This window comes from Amia ocellicauda, chromosome 18 (genome assembly GCF_036373705.1).
Source record: "Amia ocellicauda isolate fAmiCal2 chromosome 18, fAmiCal2.hap1, whole genome shotgun sequence".
Taxonomy (NCBI): domain Eukaryota; kingdom Metazoa; phylum Chordata; class Actinopteri; order Amiiformes; family Amiidae; genus Amia; species Amia ocellicauda.
In genome coordinates this window covers 18,972,996-18,996,947 of record NC_089867.1, presented here as the reverse complement: position 1 = coordinate 18,996,947, position 23,952 = coordinate 18,972,996, and the positions used below count along the sequence as shown (strand labels likewise).

Sequence of the window (23,952 nt, the reverse complement as noted above, 5' to 3'; positions counted from 1 at the left end):
CAAATGCTTTAAAGTAACAACAAGTGAGTGTGTGTTTGTATATATATGGGGTTAAAACAAATGTTATTGTTTGAAGACCCACTAAATTCCTTCATTAGAGGAATGGCTGAGTGAGTGAATTGTTCGGGAAGCCTGGCCTTATTATTATAGTCCTTTATATGAGCTCAGCAGCTGGTAAATAACTTGTCTGCATTTCCCGAAACCTGGCTAAGACCAACACTGTGCTCCTATTGCTTCTGCTGCCACTGGTCCTTTTGGCTTTCACTTAAAGAGTAAGATCAGGGAACAGGGCTCCTGTATGATCAGTTATTCAAATCCTTATAGTAAACTAGTACTCACACTTACCGTATATTACACCTAAAATGAAAGTATTCTTTTTTTCTCCACAGATTTACCATCTCCAGATGTAATAAAATTGCATGTTACTGTAATGTATAGTGCCAAGTTGATTCAGACGTGCTGAGTCACAGCTTGATAGGAAACTAACTTTTCTGCAGGAGCCAAGCAGTGTAACTGTACTTTGTTTTTTGTAATGTGCCCTAAGAAAGTTCTATCCGAGTTCAACATATATACAAATGTATATCTTGGGCTGATGATGATAATGAGGATATATATATGGTCAAATGTACATCAAAACATTTCTTCTGTCTTTCTATCCTAGTTCAATTATAATTCTGCATCCAAATGTGAACATTCTTGGCCTTCCCAGTTCTTAGAATCATAATTTGTATCCCAATCTTCCAAAGTTCCAAAGAAAATTCTACACATGACCCCCCTGTGGATTTGGGGTTTTCTAAAAGCGTCTGGCCGGTGTGCTGTGTGTTTCAGGGGCCAGCTGCATCAGCAGTGCTGTGAGGAGTGGACACTGGTCACTGAGGACACCCAGGCCAAAATGGCACGCATGGCAGCTGCAGCAGCGTGGGGTCTGGGTAAGACATGGAACCCGATCCACCCATCTCTAGATATTGCTTTGATATTTTCCTTTAAAGACAGACACAGAAAAATGAAAACAACTGTACTGGCTGATGGTCTTTATGCCTATGAAAAGCATTGTGTCCTTTATTTTGCCAAAGAGGGAGAGGTAGTCTACCACAAACTGATATGTGATACTTAGACTTTTTGTTAATATTATTTGTTTGTCGTGGGCATTTTTGGGCCACTCTAATTTAGATTCAGTATGTGTTATTTCAAACACAAGCCAGTATCTTGCTTAATAATAAGGACATAATGTGCCCCTATTCACATCTAGTTGGGGTCAATATGAAATATAATGGCTTAAGAGTAACCAGATCCTAACTTTCAGTGAAGCACAAAACCACATATTCTCATCCAGCTGTGCGTTCCTGGACCACACTTACCAATCGGCTTTCCCGCAAAACATGTGCTTCTCACATGTGGCCGGCAGCCACACCACCTAGAAATCCGATCTGTTGGTCGCTGTTTGCACCACACACACAGACACACAAAAAAAGTTTGAAATGCACAGATTGTTCCAATGAGATGAGTGACAGTATTCCTCAATAATGACTCATTTTATGCTTTCCTGACTAGAAATGAAAGTACTCTTGGTCCTCAGTGGTTCTTTCTCCTTCGTCATTGAGAAGTCACCAACAGTCAAACAAAGGCAGAAAAAATACAATAGCTACAACAGTCACATGCAGACCTCTGAACACCTACTCTCCCCCACCGCCCCCCCTGGCAAAACCTAGAAAGAAAACATTCATTGATATCCGGTGAGCCTGAGGACATTCCATTCCAATGTAAATGATACAGTTGTGTGGAATTTGAGCCTCGAACGAACGCTCACTCTAGACGCCACGATAGTGACCTGCATGAAGACACAGAAAGCTTTAACATAAGAATATGGGAAAGGTTACAAATGGGAGCAGACGCATGTAGCTAATTTGTTTGCACTCTGTTTATGCAAAGAACAGTGGTACATGTTAAAAACAAATGACTAGATGCCAATGCAGGGGTATTACGTTTGTAATTTGAAAAAAAAAAAACTAAACAAATTTAATATAAACAGCAGGGAAAGAGAATTCAGACTCCCGAGAGGGTTTGAAAACATCCTGGTTATTGACTAATGTCTTTTATCGTTGTTTACAGGACACTGGGACAGTATGGAGGAGTACACCTGCATGATCCCCAGAGACACACACGATGGGGCCTTCTACAGGGCTGTCCTGGCTCTGCATCAGGACCTCTTCTCATTGGCTCAGCAGGTATGACAGCATCGCTGTTCGTGACCAATCGTAGAGATGCCCCTCCCCTCTTCCTGTGTTCTCTGGTACCTCTGAGCCACAGCCTCTGGGCTGGGATTTCGCAGTTCGAATTGAATTCGTCGCTGTACCAGAGTACCACGTCTGACACTTATAGAGAGCTGAATCCGCTCTTCGGGGTGTGGATACAGTCTCTATCTTATTATTGATGTGTGTGTCTTTTTCCAGGGTGACTTTTGTTACAACACATCACATTCTTTTTTTCTTTTTTTACTTGTTTCCCATTTATACAGCTGGGCAATCTAGGTAAAGTACCTTGCTCAAGGGCACAACAGCAGTGCCCCCCCCTGGGGATTGAACCCATGACCCTCCACTCCAGAGTCCAGAGAGCTAATGTTCATCTTACATGATATTGCAAAATCAAAATAAATATGTATATAAATTAAATAAACTCAACAAAAAATCTAAGTAATGCAACAGATTGATGTGACTAAAACACTGTACAACAAGAATTAGTTAGCAATTCGGAATGTTTTTTGATCCCAGGAGATATGGATAATTTACTCTTAATCTCCTGTCTGAAGTTGTCAAGTTAGTTTGGATAATGAGACTGAAACAAGACAAGCAAAGGCAAAGGGTCCTGTTCATGCCTCATTGAGGAAAGACGTTCAAATTTAGTTTTCGCTGCCAGGTAACAGCTAGTTTGGGCAGGTACTGATCACCTTGCTCTGCTCAGGGAAATTTGTTGAGCGGAAATTGGAAGCAGGTTTGCCAGGTGCATCATTCTGGAGACACACAGGGCACAACCATTTGAGGGAATACTCGGGAACGGTAGAATGCCATTACCAGGTGGTTACAAAGGGAATGTTTTTCCATTTGATCAATTTTCCTGTCTTTAGAAATGTGAGCAAGCAGAGAGCAGAATGGCCAAATCAGTCGTTTTATTTCAGCCATTTTAGCCAAACATTATATGATAAAAAATTAAATGGAGAAATTAAAGTCTAACTCACAACCCAGAATTCTCCTGCTGCAATAATGTGCTCACAATCACTGCAGGAACAAAGTCTTCTTTGTTCTGTAGAGGAATGTACAGAAGCTTTGGTATTAATACCAGCTGATATTTATCCAGTAGCCTTGAATAAAATGAATGTTGGAACATACCTTGCAGTGGGTGTTCTGTATGATACTCAAGTAGTTATAGGAAAAATATGGCTTGGCACTGTTAAATCGTGGCCAACAGATGAATCCAAACAGTGAAGCAAACTTCATGTCAATCAGCTAAATAGTGGTTTCCTTTTTGGAGTGATATGATAGGCTTGTCAATCCCAGTTACTCCTAATGACTCGCCCGGAACAATCCATCATGATCACAGTAGAGGCTGGATGGCAAGTGATAGTTTGGGAGGAATCACACTGAAGAAAACCTCCCAGACCCTCTTAGACTGAAGAATATAGGTGCATTATGACTACTAGGCTGCAGATGGACTCAAAATGCACCTTCGCATTCGCAGGCGGGTTTCTCATTCATCTTCTCCCACCGCCATAGACAAAGTACAACAGCTTTGTGTCGGTTTGTGTTCCACCTGTTCTTAATTACAGTTCAAGAATTATGAGTGAATTTTTAAGTTAAAGAGGAAGGGGACTGCATTTAATGAAGAGTACATTCTGCAGTAACTCAATTGAAACCATATGTACAGATGTTTGAGCTAGTTAAGGACTTCACAGCCTTCCTGACATATGATTCATAATCTAGTCAGAACAAAAAAGTGTAGGGACTACAATCTGAAATCAAACAGTTTTAATCTGTCTGATTAGTCTAGCACAAGTGCTTTTTGGCCATCATTTTGAGGCAGAATTACTGCAAGAGGAAATTATTAACAGGATTGATGAAGTAACAGTATAAAAACAAAAAGACAGATTTAGTGACTTTAAGATCCACATCTAATGCATGGATTGTGGGCAGTGTTTAAAGAACATTCAGGGTGGGGGGGGGGGGGTTGGCAGTGAGTGGTCAGTGTGTTGAAGATTCCAGAGCCTCGCTTCATCCTGGTTTCGGGAACAGTCCTTGATCCTTCAACGCCCAGCACACACCTCATCTCCAGCGGCCTATGCACAGACACCCAGAGGATATGTACACGTGTTTGCCGAACCTACAGGTTGAGATGATCCTGGCTGTCCTGTCAGGTATCTCCAGTTTTCCGACAGCTTTTCACATTGTGTAATTCACGCCTGTCAAACTACCTCTGTCTAATTATCCCAAATATAGCATCAGAAAAACACACTTTGTAGGCACCGAGTAACAGCTGTCTTTCACAGTCCGGACCTGAAATTTAAAAACATAATCCTTCGTCTGTTTCTGAGGCCAAGTAATTGCAGTGCTGGGAATACAGTCTCCAAATGACAATAAAGCAGATGGGGGCTAAAATAGTCCCCGTGTCTGTTTATTTCAATGGAAGTGTTATGACTAAATTCCTGTGTACAATAAAAACAATTCCACCTTTTTCCCCTCAGAAAATATACTGCGTGGCATTCACAAAATCATTTTGGCAGCCTGATCATTTTTACCAGCTAATAGTGTGAGTCCACAGCTGAATAAATACCTTCAACTTTAAAAGCAAACTTTTTTAAAAATATATAAATTAAACTTTGTTTGAATGAGTAGACTTAATTTACTTTTTCTACGGCAAACCTGACATCATAGCTAACTCCTCATAAACATTGGACTTACCCATCTTCTTGGATATACCAAAATAGACTTTATATTCTACACATATTTATATTATTCAATGAAAGACCTGTGTTTAGGTCTTGTTGATAGTTTTCCATGCAATATCTGAGTCCAGCTCTTGACTGCTTTACCTTTCTGCACATTGATCAGAGCCTGCTGGCATCGATTCAGCATTTCTCGTGCTAAGTTGTACATTAAATGTATGGGAGTGTGTACGTGCATAAGGTCAGGGTCTGGTGCATTCTTCCTCGATGGGGATAATGAGATTCTAAAGGAAGAAGCAGCCCTCTTTCAAAGGAGACTTGGCTTTTGGGTTGGCAGACTCTGGCTGGATGCTGTAATGTGTGTTTATGATGTGAGCAGTTGATGAAAAAAATGGGGTGTAAACACATGTCAGCAATTTTGCAGATAATAAGCGCTGGAAGCTCCTTCATCATTAATGAATTGCGGGGTCTTTTTCGCATTAGCATGGTATGTGTGCGCACAGCTGCCTGCCAAACGTAGACTGGATTCGGTGCCCGTACCAACACCGTGAGCTTTGGGCTTTGGTGCAATGTCTTCAATACGAACGTGTTTGTTTACTTTTTTCTTCATTTCTAATTTGTCACGGTTAAATCGACACATTTTTTCCAGCTTCTTCATTAAAGCATAACAATTTGCTTTCTGCTTTGTTTTCTTAAAAAAATGATTTGTTTGGATGGGATTTAATTAATCAGAAACACATGGAAGTATGAAAATAAATAACCACAAAACTTGTTTTTGGTTAACTTTGCTTTCATTGTTTGTTTTCTCCTACATTAGTATGGTTTAAAGGACAAAATATTGCATTCTCTGCTGCTTATTTAAGTGTTAAGTTGGTTTCATGTAAGTATTTGTAGCTCTAGTTCTCAGGACCCACAAAGAGACTTGGATTTTACAGTTTTCAAGTTAAATTTGTGTGGTTCAGCGGTGGACAGTGTTTAAACTGAGTATTAATGCACAATAAAAACAGTAGTCCATCCCCAGGAGCAATTGATTGTGTTGGGCTGATTATTGATGTGTGTGTCTCTGTGTTTGGTTTCAGTGCATTGACAAGGCCAGAGATCTACTAGACGCGGAGTTGACCGCCATGGCTGGGGAGAGTTACAGCCGCGCATATGGGGTGAGCAGAGACACAACACAAACCCTAGCACAAATAACGACACTTCTCATTCATCCAAGTAGTCTTCTGGAAACAAAATCACACTCACTCATGTGGATTTCTTCCATATTTAAGATAAGAGATGCACTTAGTTCTGTATCTAGTACTCGTTCCCACATGTTTGAATCCCATGAAAACAGATTTTGTCTTTCTGGGTTCACTGGCAAAGCTTTATCCCAGATTGACTGCAACCGTCCCATCAGTACAGGAGAGTACAGTGTCTTTTTGGAATGGTGGAATAGTGCTTGTTAAAGCCAGAACTCTTAACATGGAGGGAGTTACTGTGTCCTTAACCTTAATAAATATATACTGAATAAATATTCAATACATAAGGAAGTACATACACAGTGTGTAACTTAAACTTATGATGGAATACACGTGGTAGGAACCAGTTTTGCCGGAGCTCAGCAAGTTGGCTTCCACAACATTGCTGTTCAGCTCTTGCGAGCTGGTGCTCCCTGTAAGGAGCCATAAAGACTGTGTAAAGACAAACCTGAGTGATGGAGCGACTGTCTTGCAGGCCATGGTGTCATGCCAGATGCTGTCAGAGCTGGAGGAGGTGATACAGTACAAACTGGTCCCGGAGAGACGGGAAATCATCAGAGAGACCTGGTGGGAGAGGCTGCAGGTGAGCGATGGTGTTGGTGGGGTTGCACAGTAGAGTATCGAGAACTGGAGGGCTGTGCTGGGGATGAACACAGTGAGAATGAGACGTGCAGACAGGGTTCATTATTTCAATTTATTTTACCATCCTGCCAGTCGACAGACACTGCTGCTGTTCTCTGCCCAGTTTCTGTCCAGTTAGCCCACATACTGCTGACCCTCCCTGCACGGCACACATTACACTACCTCACTCCTGTGTAACATGAATGCTCTGCTAGTTAGATTGTCTACTTTTTGCAGCTGGTAGACAGATAGACGTGAACTTACCAGTTATGTCATGTTGATCCCCATGGTTGTAGAGTTGTCCGTGCAAAACTTCAGTTATATGAAGGAAAGCAAAAAAAAAAAGGACAGTTGACAGACTTATTTTGAAATAAAAAATGTTCTGCAATTTGTACTATATAGCTATGATGTGTGTAATACCTTACCATATAAGTCCCCAGTCTCAGACAAGCATAGGACACTGTATGGATTTAAAATAATAATTGACCGTTTCCCCTAATAATTCTGACCTCTAGGGTACCAGTACAAATCCTTTTTTGTCTTTTTCCGACTGACAATTACAAGGAGGGCTAGTCATAGAATTCTCCTGGCTGTTGCTTAGATACTAGAGCAACATACGTTATATACATTATCCCATGTGTCCTTGTTCTCATAAACAAATGGGATTCTAGAACTCACCTGACTTACTGCAGTTAGGGTAGAAAGTAGGCAGGTGTATAGTTAGCTACTTGTTAAACAGGGCAACATAACTCAAAGGCACTGTTTACAATGACCAATCACCCACTGAAGAGAGAGCCCTATTTTCTCTGTGATTACCTAAAAGGTATGGCCTTTTTTCAGAAAGTTTTTCCAGTCCAACCACAAGCTAGCAACACGTGGCTGGAAAATAAAATGACAATCTGTGGTTAAGGCGGCTTGCAAACCAACTTTTTCTCCTTGTTTGTTGTGACAGTATGTGTGTGAGTGTGTGTGTTTTTAATTAAGGTTTTTTTCAATATTGACTAAAAGTGTTGCAGCTTTCAGTGGTGTGTTTAGAAGTGGCTCCTCTCTGTGGTGGGGGCATCTTGTGTGTGTTTTTCCCCTGTATTATAATGATTATTATTAATGATCAAATTCAATGATGGCCTTGTCAAGAAGTCACTCAGTTACAACACAAACTGTGAGAGCTTGGATTGCACAAGGGTGATGTATCGTTTCGAGTGCTTGACTCACACGTTGCCGTTGTTTGGTTTTGCCTCCCCAGGGCTGCCAGAGGATCGTGGAGGACTGGCAGCGGATCCTGATGGTGCGTTCGCTGGTCATCAACCCCCACGAGGACATGAGGACTTGGCTCAAGTATGCCAGCCTGTGTGGCAAGAGCGGGCGCCTGGTGAGCTGAAGAAAATTTTATTTTTTTATTCATTTTTTGAGAGGGGTGGAAAAGGGATTTCAGAAAGGGAACTCTTCAACAAATACATTGTTTGTCTTTCAAAAGCTTGGTGAAGGTTACGTGTATCAAATGCCTGAAAAGCAAGTGTCAAGTTTCCTGGCCCAGGAACGGCTCGGAGCACAAGCCTCTTCTTCACATTGTTCGGGTGGTATTCAGACCTGAGGTGAAGGGCTCACTCTTGTTTTCTTGTTTTTAGGCCTTAGCTCACAAGACTCTGGTTCTTCTGCTTGGAGTGGACCCATCTAAGCAGCTGGACCACCCTCTGCCCACGGTCCACCCTCATGTCACCTACGCCTACATGAAGTACATGTGGAAGAGCGCCCGCAAGGTACTGTGTTTCAGAAGACCAGATTATCTCAAATTTTTATAAATTCTGGTTTTGCATAAGAATCTCGCTTTCTTTTTCTTCTCTTTTTTTCTTTTCAAAAGCCATGTGTGTGTTGCTTTGATTGAAATGTATAGAATGCTGCATCACTCTAGCACAGCACATGTAAGTCCTCATCTGTATTATGTGTGAATCATGACTAATAATAACTTACAGTCTGCTTTGGGAATATAAACCCCCGTCTGCTCGGCCCCTGCAGTATGACAATGTCTGCTAAATGTTTGCACCTCATCACCATGGTATGAACAGGCCTGTCTGCCAGGAACCTACTGTTTACATAATGGCATTCTGTTTCATGAGCGTTCTCGTCAGTCACATGCCCAGATTCAAAACAATTCAGAGTCGCAGGCACCCACTGAGTCTAACCACTCCTGCCCGCCAGGACAGAAGTCAGTATGGCCAGTAGTCTAAGCACACCAATCGGCTACGCAATAACAAAATATAGTAACAGTAGATCAGAAGAAGTGCAACAGTGGTGTATTTCCCCCGGGGCTTACTTTCAATGGCTTAGTATGTATTTATTACAAGGGCAGAATTAGATTTCTAATAATGCAGCCAAGTAGTAGGGCCCTCTCTGGTGTCGGACTCATTAGTGAGGTGTTTTGTCTGATGAGGATTACATCACTGTAGCTGTACAGCCCACCCCGACCGAGTGCACAGTGGAATTTGGGCAATCCCAGATGGAGGACTGCTCAGCAGCCAAGAATTTTAATGAGGCACGAGTGGTGTTGTGTGTAGTGGGCTAGGAGAAGGCTCCGGTAATGTCCCCGATGGATATGTGCTCAGGCATTTTTACCATGGTTTCATGCCTTCAGTTTTGCAGTTCTTCATCTAGGTTTGCATACACACTGTGTCGGGTTTGGTGCAGCGGTAGGGCTATGGTTGGGTCTTCGCTGGGCTTCGTGTCAAGGGAAGAAATGGTGGGCGATGATATTGAACATTGATATCAAGACTACATCGGTTGCAGAGCCACTCAGCTCAGTCCGGGTGGGATTGTTAATTTTACATCCTAGTGTTTTGAATCAAAGCAAGGCACGCACATTTGTGTTTTCTTTTTCTGTTTAGATTCACTTTTGCACAAAACCATCTGTTAAAATGCATATGGACTAGACAAAGGCCTCCTTAATCTCACTGATTTATTTACCATTTGCCTGCAGCAGACTGGAGAATAATTCTGCATATTTGTAGGCATTTTCAAGACATGTAGCCAAGGAATTAAGTGAACTAAACTGCCATCTTCTCTGGCCAGGCCAGAACTAATTCAAACTGCCAGGGAGAAGCAGTACTAGGAAGATCCATTCAGCTGTCCAAGACGTTGCAGTAGTGTGGACTGAGAGAGGTTTAAAGTGTTCACCATTGCCCATCTTCTCCAGTTAATGAGCACTAAGAACTGAGAATATATTGAAAGGGTGACTTGTAATGCCTTCTGCTCCAGAGCAAAGCACCATTTTGGCAGATCATTTTTGGGACTTTATTAAAAAAAGTTTAAATACAGCTTTGGAAGTGGGGTTTATTTGACATCAAATAAATGGTTGTAATGTACTGCATGTATACATTAAATATTATTTCACATATACATTGATTCCGTAAACTTCTCTGCAGCAATTATTTTGCAAGGACTGCTATATCAAATAGAGATCGATGGATTGATTGAAGTAAAGCGGAAATCATTCTGCACTGGAAAACCCCCCTCCCACAAAAAAGAATTTGAAATTCCTCTTTTGACATTTGAAAGATCAGAAATATGATCTGTTCTATATTCTCTCCCCCATTTCCAGATCGATGCCTTCCAGCACATGCAGCACTTTGTACAGAGCATGCAGCAGCAGGCCCAGCACGCCATCGCCGCCGAGGACCAGCAGCACAAGCTGGAGCTGCACAAGCTCATGGCCAGGTCAGAGCCAGAAACAGACGGCCCTCTTCCATGCTTTGTTTACCACCCTCAGTTTGTACATGTTATTAGTTAAGTGCATACTCTCAGAAAAGCAGGCCAAAAACTGAGCTCAGATGTATCTTCACACTGGGAATGTTGTTCTCCTAGGTGGAGAAACACCATGAAGAACATTATAAGGTCTGAGAAAAAAGTGAGGATTTTAGGGGTGAAAGGTCATTTTGGTTTGCACTCGGCAGCACCAGCAGTCTCTCAGAAAGTCTTTGCTCATCGATGCGAAGTATAAAGGAGTTCCAACTTTAACCCTTTGTACCCCCCCCAAACTAGAAGTGCCATCTGGCTGTTGTCGGCTTCATGATTTGGCAGACACCGATTTGTCCTCCAGAAAAGGCCACACTAACTCTCTCTCTCTCTGTGGAAACTGTTAAGGTCAGGCTGTGAACACTACTTAAGAAGAAGGAGCTAAACTTAAAATAGCGATCTGTGTCACGGCAGTAGTCAAAACTTTCAATGCTGTGTTTGTCTGTGCATGGCTACTGACAGCAGGAGGTCTTCCCAGTAGCACTGCAGGGCAACACAATTCCATGTTAAAGTGTCTCTATATTAATCCTGAAAGATATTCTTATAAAGGCTCAAAAGTACATCAGCAAAGGCATAAAGATTTAAGCACATTTAAGACATTGAATTGAATGATAAAAGTCATTCATATCTAAGCTTTCTCTCCGTAGACAGTCTGACATACTTTTTCAAAATTAGGTCCCTCAATGACACCTATTTGCGACGAGCACACCTGGTTTGTAGGCTAACGTTTGCAAGGAATTTGGACTAAGTATTATTTTTTAAGTAGGAGGTAAATGGGGGGTGCTGAAATAGTAGTTTCCTAACTTGCAAGATTAGACCTGCAAGATGGACATTTTGCCCGAGAGACAGGAGATGCAGTTTTGATGTTTTATTTCAATTGAGTGAAATATTTATTTGCATAAGAAACCTAATAAAACTGTGTTGATACGGCCCGGGTTCAGGTGAGTTCAACAGAAATTTGAAAGTGAAAAATGTGTTCATGTTTGAGGTTAAGAAGAGTATGAGTTATTTGTTTTTATTTCAGGCACTTTTTACTCCTGATTTCACTCCTCTTTTCAATTAGAATTTTAAGCTTCTACCATCTCATGGTCTCTCTCTTCATTTTCGTGCTTCCTAACTCACCTAAACTTCATGACCTCTCCTGATTGTTTATTGCCTGAGAAATTGTATTTTTATCACTTGCCTGTCAATCAAACAGAACCCTGCTGTATGTTTTTGAAGGCATCAGGTGCTCTATTTGCGGTACAGCATAATAGCTCCTTGTTTAAAAATAATTGATTCGCCATGGCTTATGAGCTGTTATTCAACTGGCAGCTTTAAATCCACATTTTCCTGCCAAACTCATTTCTAAGCAGAGTGATTATTCGTCTGTCTGGCAAGATGAATTAAACTACGCTGCTCGCAATGTCATTTCCCTGAATATTATAACAAGTACTCCAGGAACATTGAGCCTCTCCAATCCCACGGGAATGATCACCTTCCTGCAGATGAATCTGACAAAAACGCTGAGAACGTTATGCAGTTTGAAACGCCTTTATCAATAGTCCATATTGTTGTGCACAGAACATCCTCAAACAGTAAGTTAAGTAACTATGACGTATCTTAATTGGCACTATTAAAATATGATTTACTTTGCTGTACACTCATCCATGCTCATAGTGGTTACACCCTTTACAGTAATGGATGTTTTCACTCGTTAACTGATTTTTAGGCTGTTTGCATTCGCAAATTATTGTCCCACACATCCATTTTTGACTTAGTAGACGATGGTTGTGGTGGTGGTGATAATTTAATTGGTTGTGGGAAGGAGTATGCCGTATTTCACTTGTGACATATATAAACAGTAATAGAATGAATCAATAGGACATTAAGACATTGCATAGGTTTCTGGTGAGCTAATCTGTAAACCACCAAGACACAGAGGCCTAGAGAAACACAATTTAAAGGCACAGAGTACTCAGGGGTGTAGAGAAGCAGTGGCGGGGGAAGGATGGACGTATGTTACCTTATTCCTGTATCTGTGTGGCCAATGGACTATCTTCAAAAACATTTACATATTCCGCAATCTATGATGATAATGGAGACAGACCAGGAGAGCTCAGAGAACCAGCGGGCCTATTTCAGTGTTCTGGAACGAAACGGTCTGAGTAACGAAGTCGGAGCCGGAGTAGCTGCCGGCTAGTGTTGGTTTGGCTGACAGCTTTGTCATTTCTCTCGCCTCCCTCCAGATGTTTCCTTAAGCTGGGCGAGTGGCAGCTCAGTCTCCAGGGCATTAACGAGAGCACCATCCCCAAGGTCCTGCAGTACTACAGCCATTCCACAGAGCACGACCGCAACTGGTACAAGGTGAGACGCATCGTCCCGTCAGTGCCGAGGGACGTGTTTCCTTGACAAAAAGACTTGAGGGCTCTGATCTTTGCTGCGCAGCTCGTCAGCGAATCCCTGGGAACCTTACAATGTCACTGTATAACAGCACAGGCAGCAGTAATGACTTTATCAGTCATTTAGACCACTGTTCTGTACAGAGACCAGAGTAAGGGTAGCCTTTCCTTGGAATTGTGGATCAGGACCCAAGATAAGGTGCACAGGGGAGGGAGGAGGTGCACAGCACAAAATATGTAATTAAAACACTTTAATTGAAAAGGTCCTTTTTCTTTTTCTTCATTCTTACTTTCGACAAAAAACGTATACAAAATGAAGTCGTGTGTGTTTTTTTTTTTTTTTTTTTTTTTTTTTTTTTCCTCAATTTGTGGTGTCTCCTCAGGCCTGGCATGCATGGGCCGTGATGAACTTCGAGGCCGTGCTGCACTATAAACACCAGAACCAGGGCCGTGATGACAAGAAGAAACTGCGCCATGCCAGCGGAGCTAGTGCCAACAGCGAGGCCAGCAACAGTGACAGTGAGGCAGACAGCACGGAGCATAGCCCTGTGCCCTCGCCAGGGCAGAAGAAGGTCAACGAGGTCAGGGTCGGGGGGACTGGGGAGTTCGGGATCTGTGACACCCGCCTTGGTTCTGAGAAAAGTGTCTTGTTTTCCCATTCAGAGCATTCATCATTGAGTCCCTCCGTTTGGAATGCAGAAGTAACAATATTGTCTGATTTTGACATGACTAAAGCAAAAAGAGAGAAATAATATTTAAAAAAAGTTTTATTATATGATTTATTGTGAATAAACTATAAAATATCTCTTTATATGTATATTTCACAATTTTCCTGTAGGGAAGTGATTTATTTTCCTAGACATTTCTGGAAGTACTCATCATTAACTGTGCCAAGAGTCATTTAGATGACAAAATTAGTTTTTGAGTCACATATTCAGCATTACCCTGTGATTTTAAACCTAGCATATTAGTAAGTGACATGTGTAAACTGCAGAATACTGAGGGATCCTGTCTTCTCTGTCCTCTCTCCAGGACTTGTCCAAGACGCTTCTGCTGTACACAGTGCCTGCTGTCCAGGGATTCTTCCGCTCCATCTCTCTGTCTCGTGGCAATAATCTGCAGGACACACTCCGGTATGCCCGGCTGGACCACGGAAGCCTCTTACAGAGCCAATAGCAGGGTTCTCACACCATATAGTTGCTAGATGTTCAAGCACCGACCCCATACTGTTTTTTACTGTTCACATCCGGTTTTCAAACAGGGGGGAGGTTATGTCAGTCACTCTCAAGATGTCCACTGCACGCGTGCAGTGGTGGTGACCTGGCATCACTCACAGGCTGCAAATACCGTGTTTCTGTTCTCTGGCCTGAGAGAGAGGTGAGGCTGGAAAAGGTAGTCATGCGAAGAACTCTCCTCTCTCCTCTCTCCTCTCTCTCCAGGTGACCCAGGATCCCTAATTTCTTCTCACAGTGCTGCTGAATCAGTACCAACCTCTCACAGCTTCAATTTAAGCGTCAGTCACCTCAGTTAATGTCACACTATACCCCTTATCAGAAAACAGTTTTCGAAAAACAACCAGCAATCAACTCTTTCTCCCCATCTTCTTGTCTGCAAGAGTAGTCTCTACCTCAACATTAAACCTGATTGTCTAGTGACATCTAGTGGCTAAAGAGGACAACTGCCCTGCATGTGAATTAGCTTTTGGTGTACTGGCAGTGAGAATCTTCAAAATAAAAGGTGCAATACGAAACACTTGCAGATTAAGGTTAATAATATAGATCATCCCTGTTTTATTTATTTATTTTTCATGATACTGTTCGTATGTCTGTTGGACAAAATAGTATCAATATTTAAAAAGTTGCAGTTTGATGCGATTGTGCTGTCCCTCACAGAGTCCTGACGCTATGGTTTGACTACGGTCACTGGCCTGAGGTGAATGAGGCGCTGGTGGAGGGAATCAAGACCATTCAGATTGACACCTGGCTGCAGGTATGCCTCACCAGTCTGCCCGACAGTCTGTAAGCAAAGATCTCTGAGTTTCACTTTTTACTAATTATTAGTTTACCAGTACATTACATCATCGTAACCATGAATTCAGGGCTGTATTGTGCAGTAGCAGCACATGAATGAACACAGATTAATGTGCATTAAACAAGACCAGAATAAGCATGTAATAGATTGTATTATTATTTGTATTTATTGTGCACTTTTACCCTGGGTTATTCATATTTATAAACACAGTTACAAGATTAATGAACAATGAGATGATGATCTGCAGTCTGTAGCTACACTTGTCAAATTAACAGACTTGCCGATGGTGGGCGTTTAGACTCGTATCACCTGACCAACACAGCTTGGACACCTGTAGTGACTCAGGGCCATGGATGGTGTGCTGGCTGTCTTTGCTTTCTGCACTGACCAGATTCCCCTGCCTTTCCCTCCAGGTGATCCCCCAGCTGATCGCCCGAATCGACACCCCCCGTGCTCTGGTGGGCCGCCTCATCCACCAACTGCTGACCGACATCGGCCGATACCACCCCCAGGTGAGGGCAGGGCCCCGGGGCCAAGACAGCTCCTCCCTGGAAGGAGCTGAGTTGTTGAGCAGGGGGGTGGGGTGGGAGAGAAGGCTGATTGTGTTCATTCTTCTCCAGGCTCTGATTTACCCTCTGACCGTGGCCTCCAAGTCGACCACCACTGCCCGGCACAATGCGGCCAACAAGATCCTGAAGAACATGTGTGAGCACTGCAACACGCTGGTGCAACAGGCCATCATGGTACGAGCCGGCCCGCCCACCCGCATCATTCCAGCAGCCGCGACATGCTGCCGATCGCTAGTGCAGCCATATGTCAACAAATGTGTTACTGCTCTAGATAAAAATGTTCTCAGGAAATGTGTGCCATCAAATTAAGTTCTCCTTGCTTTGTTTGGGATATCTAGTGGCCACATATGCGGTAATTGGCTTAACTTGGCCTGCACAGCATTGCTTGACATTCACAAACTGCACAACTGTGAAGCAGGTTTTGAAAAAGGCGGGGACTGCAGAAAGGGTACAAGCTCATTATTTTTAATTGTACCATGCAGCGGGAGCTCCTCACTTCATTTATTCAATAACTATTTATTTTGCATACTTTCTTTTCCTGTTGAGCCCCCTGTTAAAGCATGTTCCTCTCCCTCGTTCTCCCCCCCCACACCCACATACACATGCACACTCATACGTGCAGGTGAGCGAGGAGCTGATTCGGGTGGCCATCCTGTGGCACGAGATGTGGCATGAGGGGCTGGAGGAGGCGTCGCGGCTGTACTTCGGGGAGAGGAACGTGAAGGGCATGTTTGCTGTGCTGGAGCCGCTGCACGCAATGATGGAGAGAGGACCACAGACGCTGAAGGAGACTTCATTCAACCAGGTGTGCCTGCGCTCGTATAGTTGTCCCTTATGCATTTCCATCAGATATATCATAAATCATGGGTATTTATTCTTTCTTTCTTATAATATTAGATTTCTTATTTACATATTTTTCCTTTCTTTTATTTTTTTCTTATCATTATGTACTTAAAGCCATCTTTTGTTTTCCTTTCCCTGCTGGTCGTCAGCCCAGTATTAAGAAGCCATGATTCCCGACCCACCTTGCCTCTACAGCATGAGTTTTTTATCGTTCCGTATAGCGCATGAGACAGTAGAGTAAACAGAGCGCACGAAGGAGAGCAGGCCTGATTGTGCAGTGCTGCGTGGTTAGTGTGGGGGTTCCACTGGCTGGCACTAAACTGTGGCCTTGTCCTCCAGGCATATGGCCGTGACTTGATGGAGGCCCAAGACTGGTGCAGGAAGTACATGCGGTCAGGGAATGTGAAGGATCTGACACAGGCCTGGGACCTCTACTACCATGTCTTCAGGAGGATCTCCAAGCAGCTGCCCCAGGTGAGAGGAACACCCAGATATTTCATCTTTCTAGACCCACACCTACAGTTTTGTGTCATTGAGGACATGTCTTTGAAAAGTGATGCAGAGAAATTGAGATTTCACAATACGTTATTAGGTTCTAGTTCTGTCAAACCCCTTACAGTTAAGAAACTCTTGAACTGGCCCTCAAAATCTACAGCACTGGTATCAATACTGACTTTTACATTACCTTTCAATCACTGATGGAATAAGCAGTATCCTGGAGTACTGAGCTTTGAAAATCCTTGTTAATGTTGCTGTTGCTTTTAATCCTCCTGGAGAAAAGTACTAAAAAAAAATCCATGATCTGGGTCCAAACTCCTTCAGGTCATCCAGTATGAACATAAACACATACCTGTTTCCATGACTCGATCAGGGTGTGCTTCCAGGGCCTGTATTTTCAGGTGTAGCATATCTCTCATCTCTTGACTTGTGCAATTGTTTTATCTTTGTGGGCCAAGGAAAACAAGACTGTTACACCGTGTGGAAAAAAAATAGGGAAATTACTTTTGACATGTTTTTGTTTTTGTCCTCAGTTGACATCATTAGAGCTGCAGTACGTCTCTCCCAAGCTACTGATGTGTCGCGACCTGGAATTGGCTGTACCTGGGACGTACGACCCCAATCAGCCTATCATACGCATTCAGTCCATCGCGCCTTCTCTCCAAGTCATCACCTCCAAACAGAGACCCCGAAAACTAACAATCATGGGTAAGGGATCCACATACTACATAAAACAATAAAGCACTTTTGCATCATAGTTGCCATTGCTGAGGGATACCATTTCAGCATTTACAAGGGAACAGGGTGATATCAAAACGTTTTACAAGAAAGCCATATTCACATGCTGTGCTCCATAGCACAAGATGTCTTTGGCAAGGGCTCTTTCTGAGGTAATATTGAGGTTCATCCAGGAATGAAAGGCAGTGTTCTTAAATAGCTTTTATGCCTCCCTAGTTATGGCCTCGTGCAGGCGAGATACATCTGTACTGTCTCTCTGTCTCCCACTGTCTGATGAAGACTTCCTGACCAGACACCCAGACACTCTACTGGCAGCCGGGCCTGTAGGCCTACATCCAAACTGTTGTCTTCTCTTTATGAGAGAAACTTCACACTTCCTTAGGCCCCCTCTCCTGAAGAGTTCCAGTCACTTACACTTAAATAGGACACAGGGAACAGAATTGTTACACTGGTTTATTGCAAATTGAAAACCCTGTCGTTTAATTTTACTTTCTCTTGTTCTGGCTACCCTAAAAAGGCACAGACTGGAGGGGTTATTTCTGGTGTAATATATACTTAAAACTATTTTACTTTAGATTACTCTAGAGGCTTGTGCTGTACAGTTAGTTACAGCTCCCTCCCTGATAAACAGATGTCTTGTCAGGCTAACAGCGCACATGTCAAACATGCCAAAATAATCAGGGCACTCTTTTTTTCTGGGCGGTCCATAGGGAGCAACGGGCACGAGTTCATGTTTCTGCTCAAGGGGCATGAGGACCTGCGTCAGGATGAGAGGGTGATGCAGCTGTTCGGATTGGTCAACACCCTACTGGCCAATGACCCTGCGTCCCTCCGCAAGAACCTGAGGTGGGTCACCTACTACGGGACATTCTGCTGGGCGTAAGTGGGATTCGAGCAGGAGAGCCTGTCACCTTGTCCGTGCACTTTATAAAGAAATAAGCAATACCCACAATGTGTCTGGATGTGAAAATATAATGGTTTCATTACCTGCTTTCTCTCACTGGATTTTGATCTTTGATTTTTTTTTTTCTGTGCAAAATCAAAAATTAAACAAAAAAAAAAATTGTTCAATGTCAATTTTAGTAATTTACTTGGGCTGATCCTCACATTAATTTCACACACTTTTTACATTTCAAAATTATTAGTTTACCAGTGGATTATCATAACCACGAAAACAGTACTGTATTGTGCACACACCCTTCACCCACCTAAAGAGACTTGCTTGCCTGTATGTTGATAGTTTAAAACAAATATCAATACAACAGGTATACACTGAAATGATAAAACAATCCATATTTATTGCTGAGTTCAGATTTAAAAAACAATATTTATACACCAACATTGTGTTTTGCAGCATCCAGCGCTATGCAGTCATTCCTTTGTCCACGAACTCGGGGTTGATCGGCTGGGTGCCGCACTGCGACACGCTGCACGCCCTCATCCGAGACTACAGGGAGAAGAAGAAGATTCTGCTCAACATCGAACACCGCATCATGTTAAGGGTAGGCATAGAGAGAGGGAGAGAGTGAGGCAGAGAGAAAGGGCTCCATCCACACTCAAAACAGGGTCTTCACTAGAACATCAGTCTTTTAGAAGCAGGTGCATCGGGCGGAGTTTAATGTTATGTTAATCACACTACAGAAGGAAGAAAAAAACTGAATCCTTTTGAAAGAGCTTTTCTGCAGGTTGTTTGCTGAAAAGAAACAAAACATATATGCTAATCCTTTTTCCAATAACTGGATCGTGTTCTTGCCTGTGTGCCGCACTGGCAATCTGAGCAGTTACCTGTGCCATATGTCAGGGGAACGCGCTGAAGGTGGGTGATGCTGTGTTTAGTACTGGGCGGTGCATCAAACAGCCTCGCCTCATGAAGGAGGATAATCTGGAGGCGGCACAGATGTTGTCTCTTGTCTCGGCAGATGGCCCCGGACTACGACCACCTGACACTGATGGAGAAGGTGGAGGTGTTTGAGCACGCTGTCAACAACACGGCCGGGGACGACCTGGCCAAGCTGCTCTGGCTCAAGAGCCCCAGCTCTGAGGTCAGCCCGCCATCCTCACACTGATACACACACACACACACACACACACACACAATGACTGCATCACCCATGTTGTATTGCCAGCTTTGAGTTTCACTTCCAAAAAGTAAATTTACCTCTAAATGCTCCCTTCATTGATTTCTGCAGGTGTGGTTTGACAGACGGACCAATTACACGCGGTCCCTGGCTGTGATGTCCATGGTGGGCTACATCCTGGGACTTGGTGACAGGTAGAGTTGCAGAGTTGAGAGTGGCTGCCTGAATGTCAGTGGCAGTTGTTGTCTTCCCGAACACCATTTCAGAGTTAATACTCACATTCCCTAAACATAATCCACAGGCATCCTTCCAACTTGATGTTAGACAGACTGAGCGGGAAGATCCTGCACATTGACTTTGGCGACTGTTTTGAGGTGGGTTGGCTCATGTGTTTGTTGATTTTATTTTTTTAACAGTTTCTGGTTAGACCGTTACATCCTACAGTTATGTAACTAGCACTTGAGGCCAGAGAGTGGGCTTAAGGAAGAATGCAGTGTTGGCACAGAAAGACATGGTGTGCCGGACAGGGTGTGAGGGGCAGGCAGCTGCAGCGGGAGAGGGAAAGCCGGACCCTCCTTTCTCTGACACCAGATCTGTCTTACAGGTTGCCATGACCAGAGAGAAGTTTCCAGAGAAGATTCCCTTCAGGCTGACGAGGATGCTGACAAACGCTATGGAGGTGAACAACAACAAAAAAGCTCTCAGAATAACGTGTATTCCCTGCAGTTGTTAATAGGAATACCGTCAGGATAGGTTTCTGTCATTGAACCATACTAAGCATGTCCTGTAAAGATGGGAAAACCTCAGGACACGCATCAGCGACTGCTTCAGATTGATTTTACACAAACTGTGTATAATTTCATTTTTGTATTGTACCTGTTAAATACTGCAGTGGGGACAATCCAGCTTCAGACTGAAAATGTGACAGATTTGATCAATTAAAAATACTAATAACAATAATTCATAACAAAAGCATCTGCATTTATTGGAAAGTGTTACTCCAAACACAGATTATCCAAGTTCTAATGACAAATGAGTGCCTGTGGCAGTTGCTGTGTACTGTGCTTGTCTTACTGTGTTTTGCTGATTTCCTGGGGTGGGTGGTGTTCTTTTTTTGGTCAGGTGACAGGCCTGGACGGTAACTACAGGATCACGTGTCACACGGTGATGGAGGTTCTGCGGGAGCACAGGGACAGTGTCATGGCTGTGCTGGAGGCCTTCGTCTATGACCCGCTGTTAAACTGGAGGCTGATGGACAGTAAGCCAGACTAAAGCACTCCCACTCAGGCCGGAGATTCACACTTCAAAACAGGCCTGGACCGAATCAAACCTCTGACCTACTGCAGCAATCGCAAAATGATAAAATTGTGCCTGAACACGTTTTTAAATGATGATATTGTCTTTTGACAATAAATGACAGTGATTTGAAGGCAGGGCAAAAGTTTTATTTGGTCTAGGCCTCAGTTGGGCATGCATGTCATATGTGCAAGTATAAGCTCTGGAAAGTGATGAAGCTATTGGTGTAGAAAAAGTGCATCTTTTAATAAAAGCAAAGTGGTAGCCTGAAAATATCAGTTCTATTGTCAGGCATAGTCGTGATTTATGTGTCTATGTTTGTACATTGTGCTGCTCCACAACTTCCCATTTGAACCCACTGCTTGCTCTCCATCACTGTCCATAGCCAACACTAAAGGGAATAAACGATCCAGGACCAGAACGGACTCCTACACTGCAGGGCAGTCTGTAGGTGAGTAACTGGAGCAGTGAGGTGGGACTGTGGCACCTAGGGGTGGTGGTGTGGGTAGGGAGTACCTGACTTTTTTATTTTGCACCTATTGATAGTCTTCTGTGTTGTTAAGTGTAAAATACTTGAAAATCAATATTTTCTGTGTTTTTCTCTCCTTTGTAGAAGCCTTGGAGGGTATTGAGCTTGGCGAGACCACTCACAAGAAGCCAGGAACCACTGTGCCTGAATCTATTCACTCCTTCAGTGAGTGAACACGAAGTGACAGCTGCCACACAAGCATGCCTTTTTCTTGGTTACATTGTAATACATTTGGTCACAGTCCACTGAAAACATATCAAAATATCCCTCAGGAGGTGCAATATGATTTCTTACTTGTCCTTTTTCAATTATTTGTAGGTTTAAACACATAAATCAAACAACCTCTACATCAGAGAAAGTAATTATCTGTCAACAAACATTTTATATTCTGTTTTTGTCTGTGTTACATCTGCTCTAAAAGAGTGTCCACCTTCTGTCTCGTTAAATTGAATTGTTGAGTAGTAACATATGATAATGGACCTTCCTTCAACTGAGTGACATTTCCAGAAGTCAGAAAAAGCACCTGGTTTATATGATTGAAAAGCATGTACCCTTTTTGAAACTCTATTGAATTGCTACACAAACAGCATAGTAAGTATTGTAATCTATATTTGAGATGAATCTAAGTTCTGTGCGTTTTCTCTTTCATAGTTGGAGATGGCCTAGTGCAGCCTGAAGCCTTGAACAAGAAAGCTATCCAAATCATCAACAGAGTGCGAGACAAACTGACTGGTGAGGCAGCATATCTGTACAGATTTACACACTGACATGAAATCAAAGTTGTGTTTTTATGCTTTGAGTCTAAACCGCAAACCTTTTTAGATTGATCAGATCAAGGGGTTAAAGGTTATATAGAGGACAAAATATGTGTTATGGGACACTTAATGTTACCCTACATCCTGTGGTATATGTCATTGCGTGGGAAATAATATGGTGATTCAAGAGATGGTACAAAAAATTGAATACAATTTAAAAACCACCAATATCACCGAATGGCCCAACCAGGCATGATAAAGTGATATAGGGATTATTGTGGTTTTATTCAGACATGATTGGATTTTGCTGTCCAGAGTGGGGCTGCTGGCTGTTCTCAACATGCCCCTCCTTGTTGTTGTCCTCTCTCAGGACGGGATTTCTCTCACGACGAGACTTTGGACGTCCCGACTCAAGTGGAGCTTCTCATCAAGCAGGCCACGTCACATGAGAACCTGTGCCAGTGCTACATTGGCTGGTGAGTACAGTCTGTGAGCTCAGGAAACGCCAGCTGAGAATCCGAAGCCAGAGGGAGAATGTCAGTTAACCGCTCTCTCTCCGTTTCCATTTGCACTGTTGTGGACTGTGGTTCACAGATCTTTTAGTCAAGCATTTCCACAATCTCTGGAATCTCTACCTCTGATTGAAACGGTATGGGTTGGTGTGTGGAATATTTTCATATGAAAGTTATTTACTTTCTCCTCAAAATCACAATTTTTAAAATGCCAATCTTATGCAAACCATTTAGAACAAGCTTGAGGCAGGTAATAATCAACATTTTATCTAAGCATTTTACATGAACATAACATTGGTACTTTAAAAGCCCAATTACTCGAACTTACCTTCATGAAAACGGTGACTTTAAATTCACATTAAAACAGTATTGTTTTTTTGTTTCGTTTTTCACATTTGTACCACTAAAAGTTTTGCTTTTTCATTTCTCTTTAGGTGTCCATTTTGGTAGTGAAGTTCATAGAATCTGCACCTGTTTGCTTCATCGTCACCACTTGCTAACACTTTCTACAGAAGCCATGTCGATGACAGGACTAGACAGGAACAGCTGTTTGTGGCACTGAACTAAAAGTAGTTGAAGTCAAACTAAAAAGAGATCTGTTTTACAGAACACGTGAAAATAGAAGTTTTAAGTGAATAATGGTCTGTTCAAATGTACTGTAAGTTTTCTTTCACAAATAAAAGAACAAAAAACTGACTTTGGTCTTAATTTGTGTGTTCCTTTGCAAGCACTGCATTGTCATTTAAAAGCAAATGTATGTATAGCCTAAAAACGACCCTGAAATGAATTGTGTGAAAATGTTGGAGGAATAACTGGGGGTCAGATACAAGATGGTTATACACTACAGACTGTACTGCACTGCAAACTACAAAACTAGAAATGGTAAAACCATGTAAGGTATGGTAAAGTGAAGTGTGGTGTAGTGTAGCATGACAAAAACATAATACATAATACAGTAATACTAGTATACACACAGACCAGTGGTGTGACCTAATAAGCGGTATAGTATGGGCAAAAGACTGCACTTAAATGGATGACTGAAGACTAATGACTACACGATACAAGCACTATTGTGTACATACACTATTAATCAACTACATACTGTACATTATATCACCGCTTCTGAGTAGTAGCACTGCTA

General features: G+C 42.6%; 1 protein-coding gene across 4 annotated transcripts in view; it reads left to right on the top strand.

Annotated features, from left to right (window-relative positions):
• Positions 1–23,507, top strand: part of mtor (mechanistic target of rapamycin kinase) — a 96,211-nt gene extending 72,704 nt beyond the window's left edge. For 2 of the 4 annotated variants that reach the window (XM_066691522.1, XM_066691521.1), the window contains exons 31-58: positions 829–929; positions 2,110–2,225; positions 6,013–6,090; positions 6,650–6,757; positions 8,039–8,164; positions 8,421–8,552; positions 10,388–10,503; positions 12,810–12,927; positions 13,346–13,543; positions 13,995–14,095; positions 14,855–14,951; positions 15,407–15,505; positions 15,614–15,736; positions 16,185–16,367; positions 16,745–16,879; positions 17,437–17,611; positions 18,352–18,487; positions 18,996–19,143; positions 19,561–19,683; positions 19,831–19,913; positions 20,021–20,093; positions 20,324–20,398; positions 20,842–20,977; positions 21,401–21,466; positions 21,629–21,709; positions 22,196–22,276; positions 22,670–22,775; positions 23,246–23,507. In XM_066691522.1, coding sequence (XP_066547619.1) covers positions 829–929; positions 2,110–2,225; positions 6,013–6,090; positions 6,650–6,757; positions 8,039–8,164; positions 8,421–8,552; positions 10,388–10,503; positions 12,810–12,927; positions 13,346–13,543; positions 13,995–14,095; positions 14,855–14,951; positions 15,407–15,505; positions 15,614–15,736; positions 16,185–16,367; positions 16,745–16,879; positions 17,437–17,611; positions 18,352–18,487; positions 18,996–19,143; positions 19,561–19,683; positions 19,831–19,913; positions 20,021–20,093; positions 20,324–20,398; positions 20,842–20,977; positions 21,401–21,466; positions 21,629–21,709; positions 22,196–22,276; positions 22,670–22,775; positions 23,246–23,261 — 3,130 coding nt within the window. In that variant the 3' untranslated portion in view covers positions 23,262–23,507. Of the gene's footprint in view, positions 1–828; positions 930–2,109; positions 2,226–6,012; positions 6,091–6,649; positions 6,758–8,038; positions 8,165–8,420; positions 8,553–10,387; positions 10,504–12,809; positions 12,928–13,345; positions 13,544–13,994; positions 14,096–14,854; positions 14,952–15,406; positions 15,506–15,613; positions 15,737–16,184; positions 16,368–16,744; positions 16,880–17,436; positions 17,612–18,351; positions 18,521–18,995; positions 19,144–19,560; positions 19,684–19,830; positions 19,914–20,020; positions 20,094–20,323; positions 20,399–20,841; positions 20,978–21,400; positions 21,467–21,628; positions 21,710–22,195; positions 22,277–22,669; positions 22,776–23,245 lie in introns of all 4 variants that reach the window. The other 2 variants (XM_066691520.1, XM_066691519.1) reach the window with 1 other exon arrangement.
• The last annotated feature ends 445 nt before the right edge of the window (positions 23,508–23,952 follow it).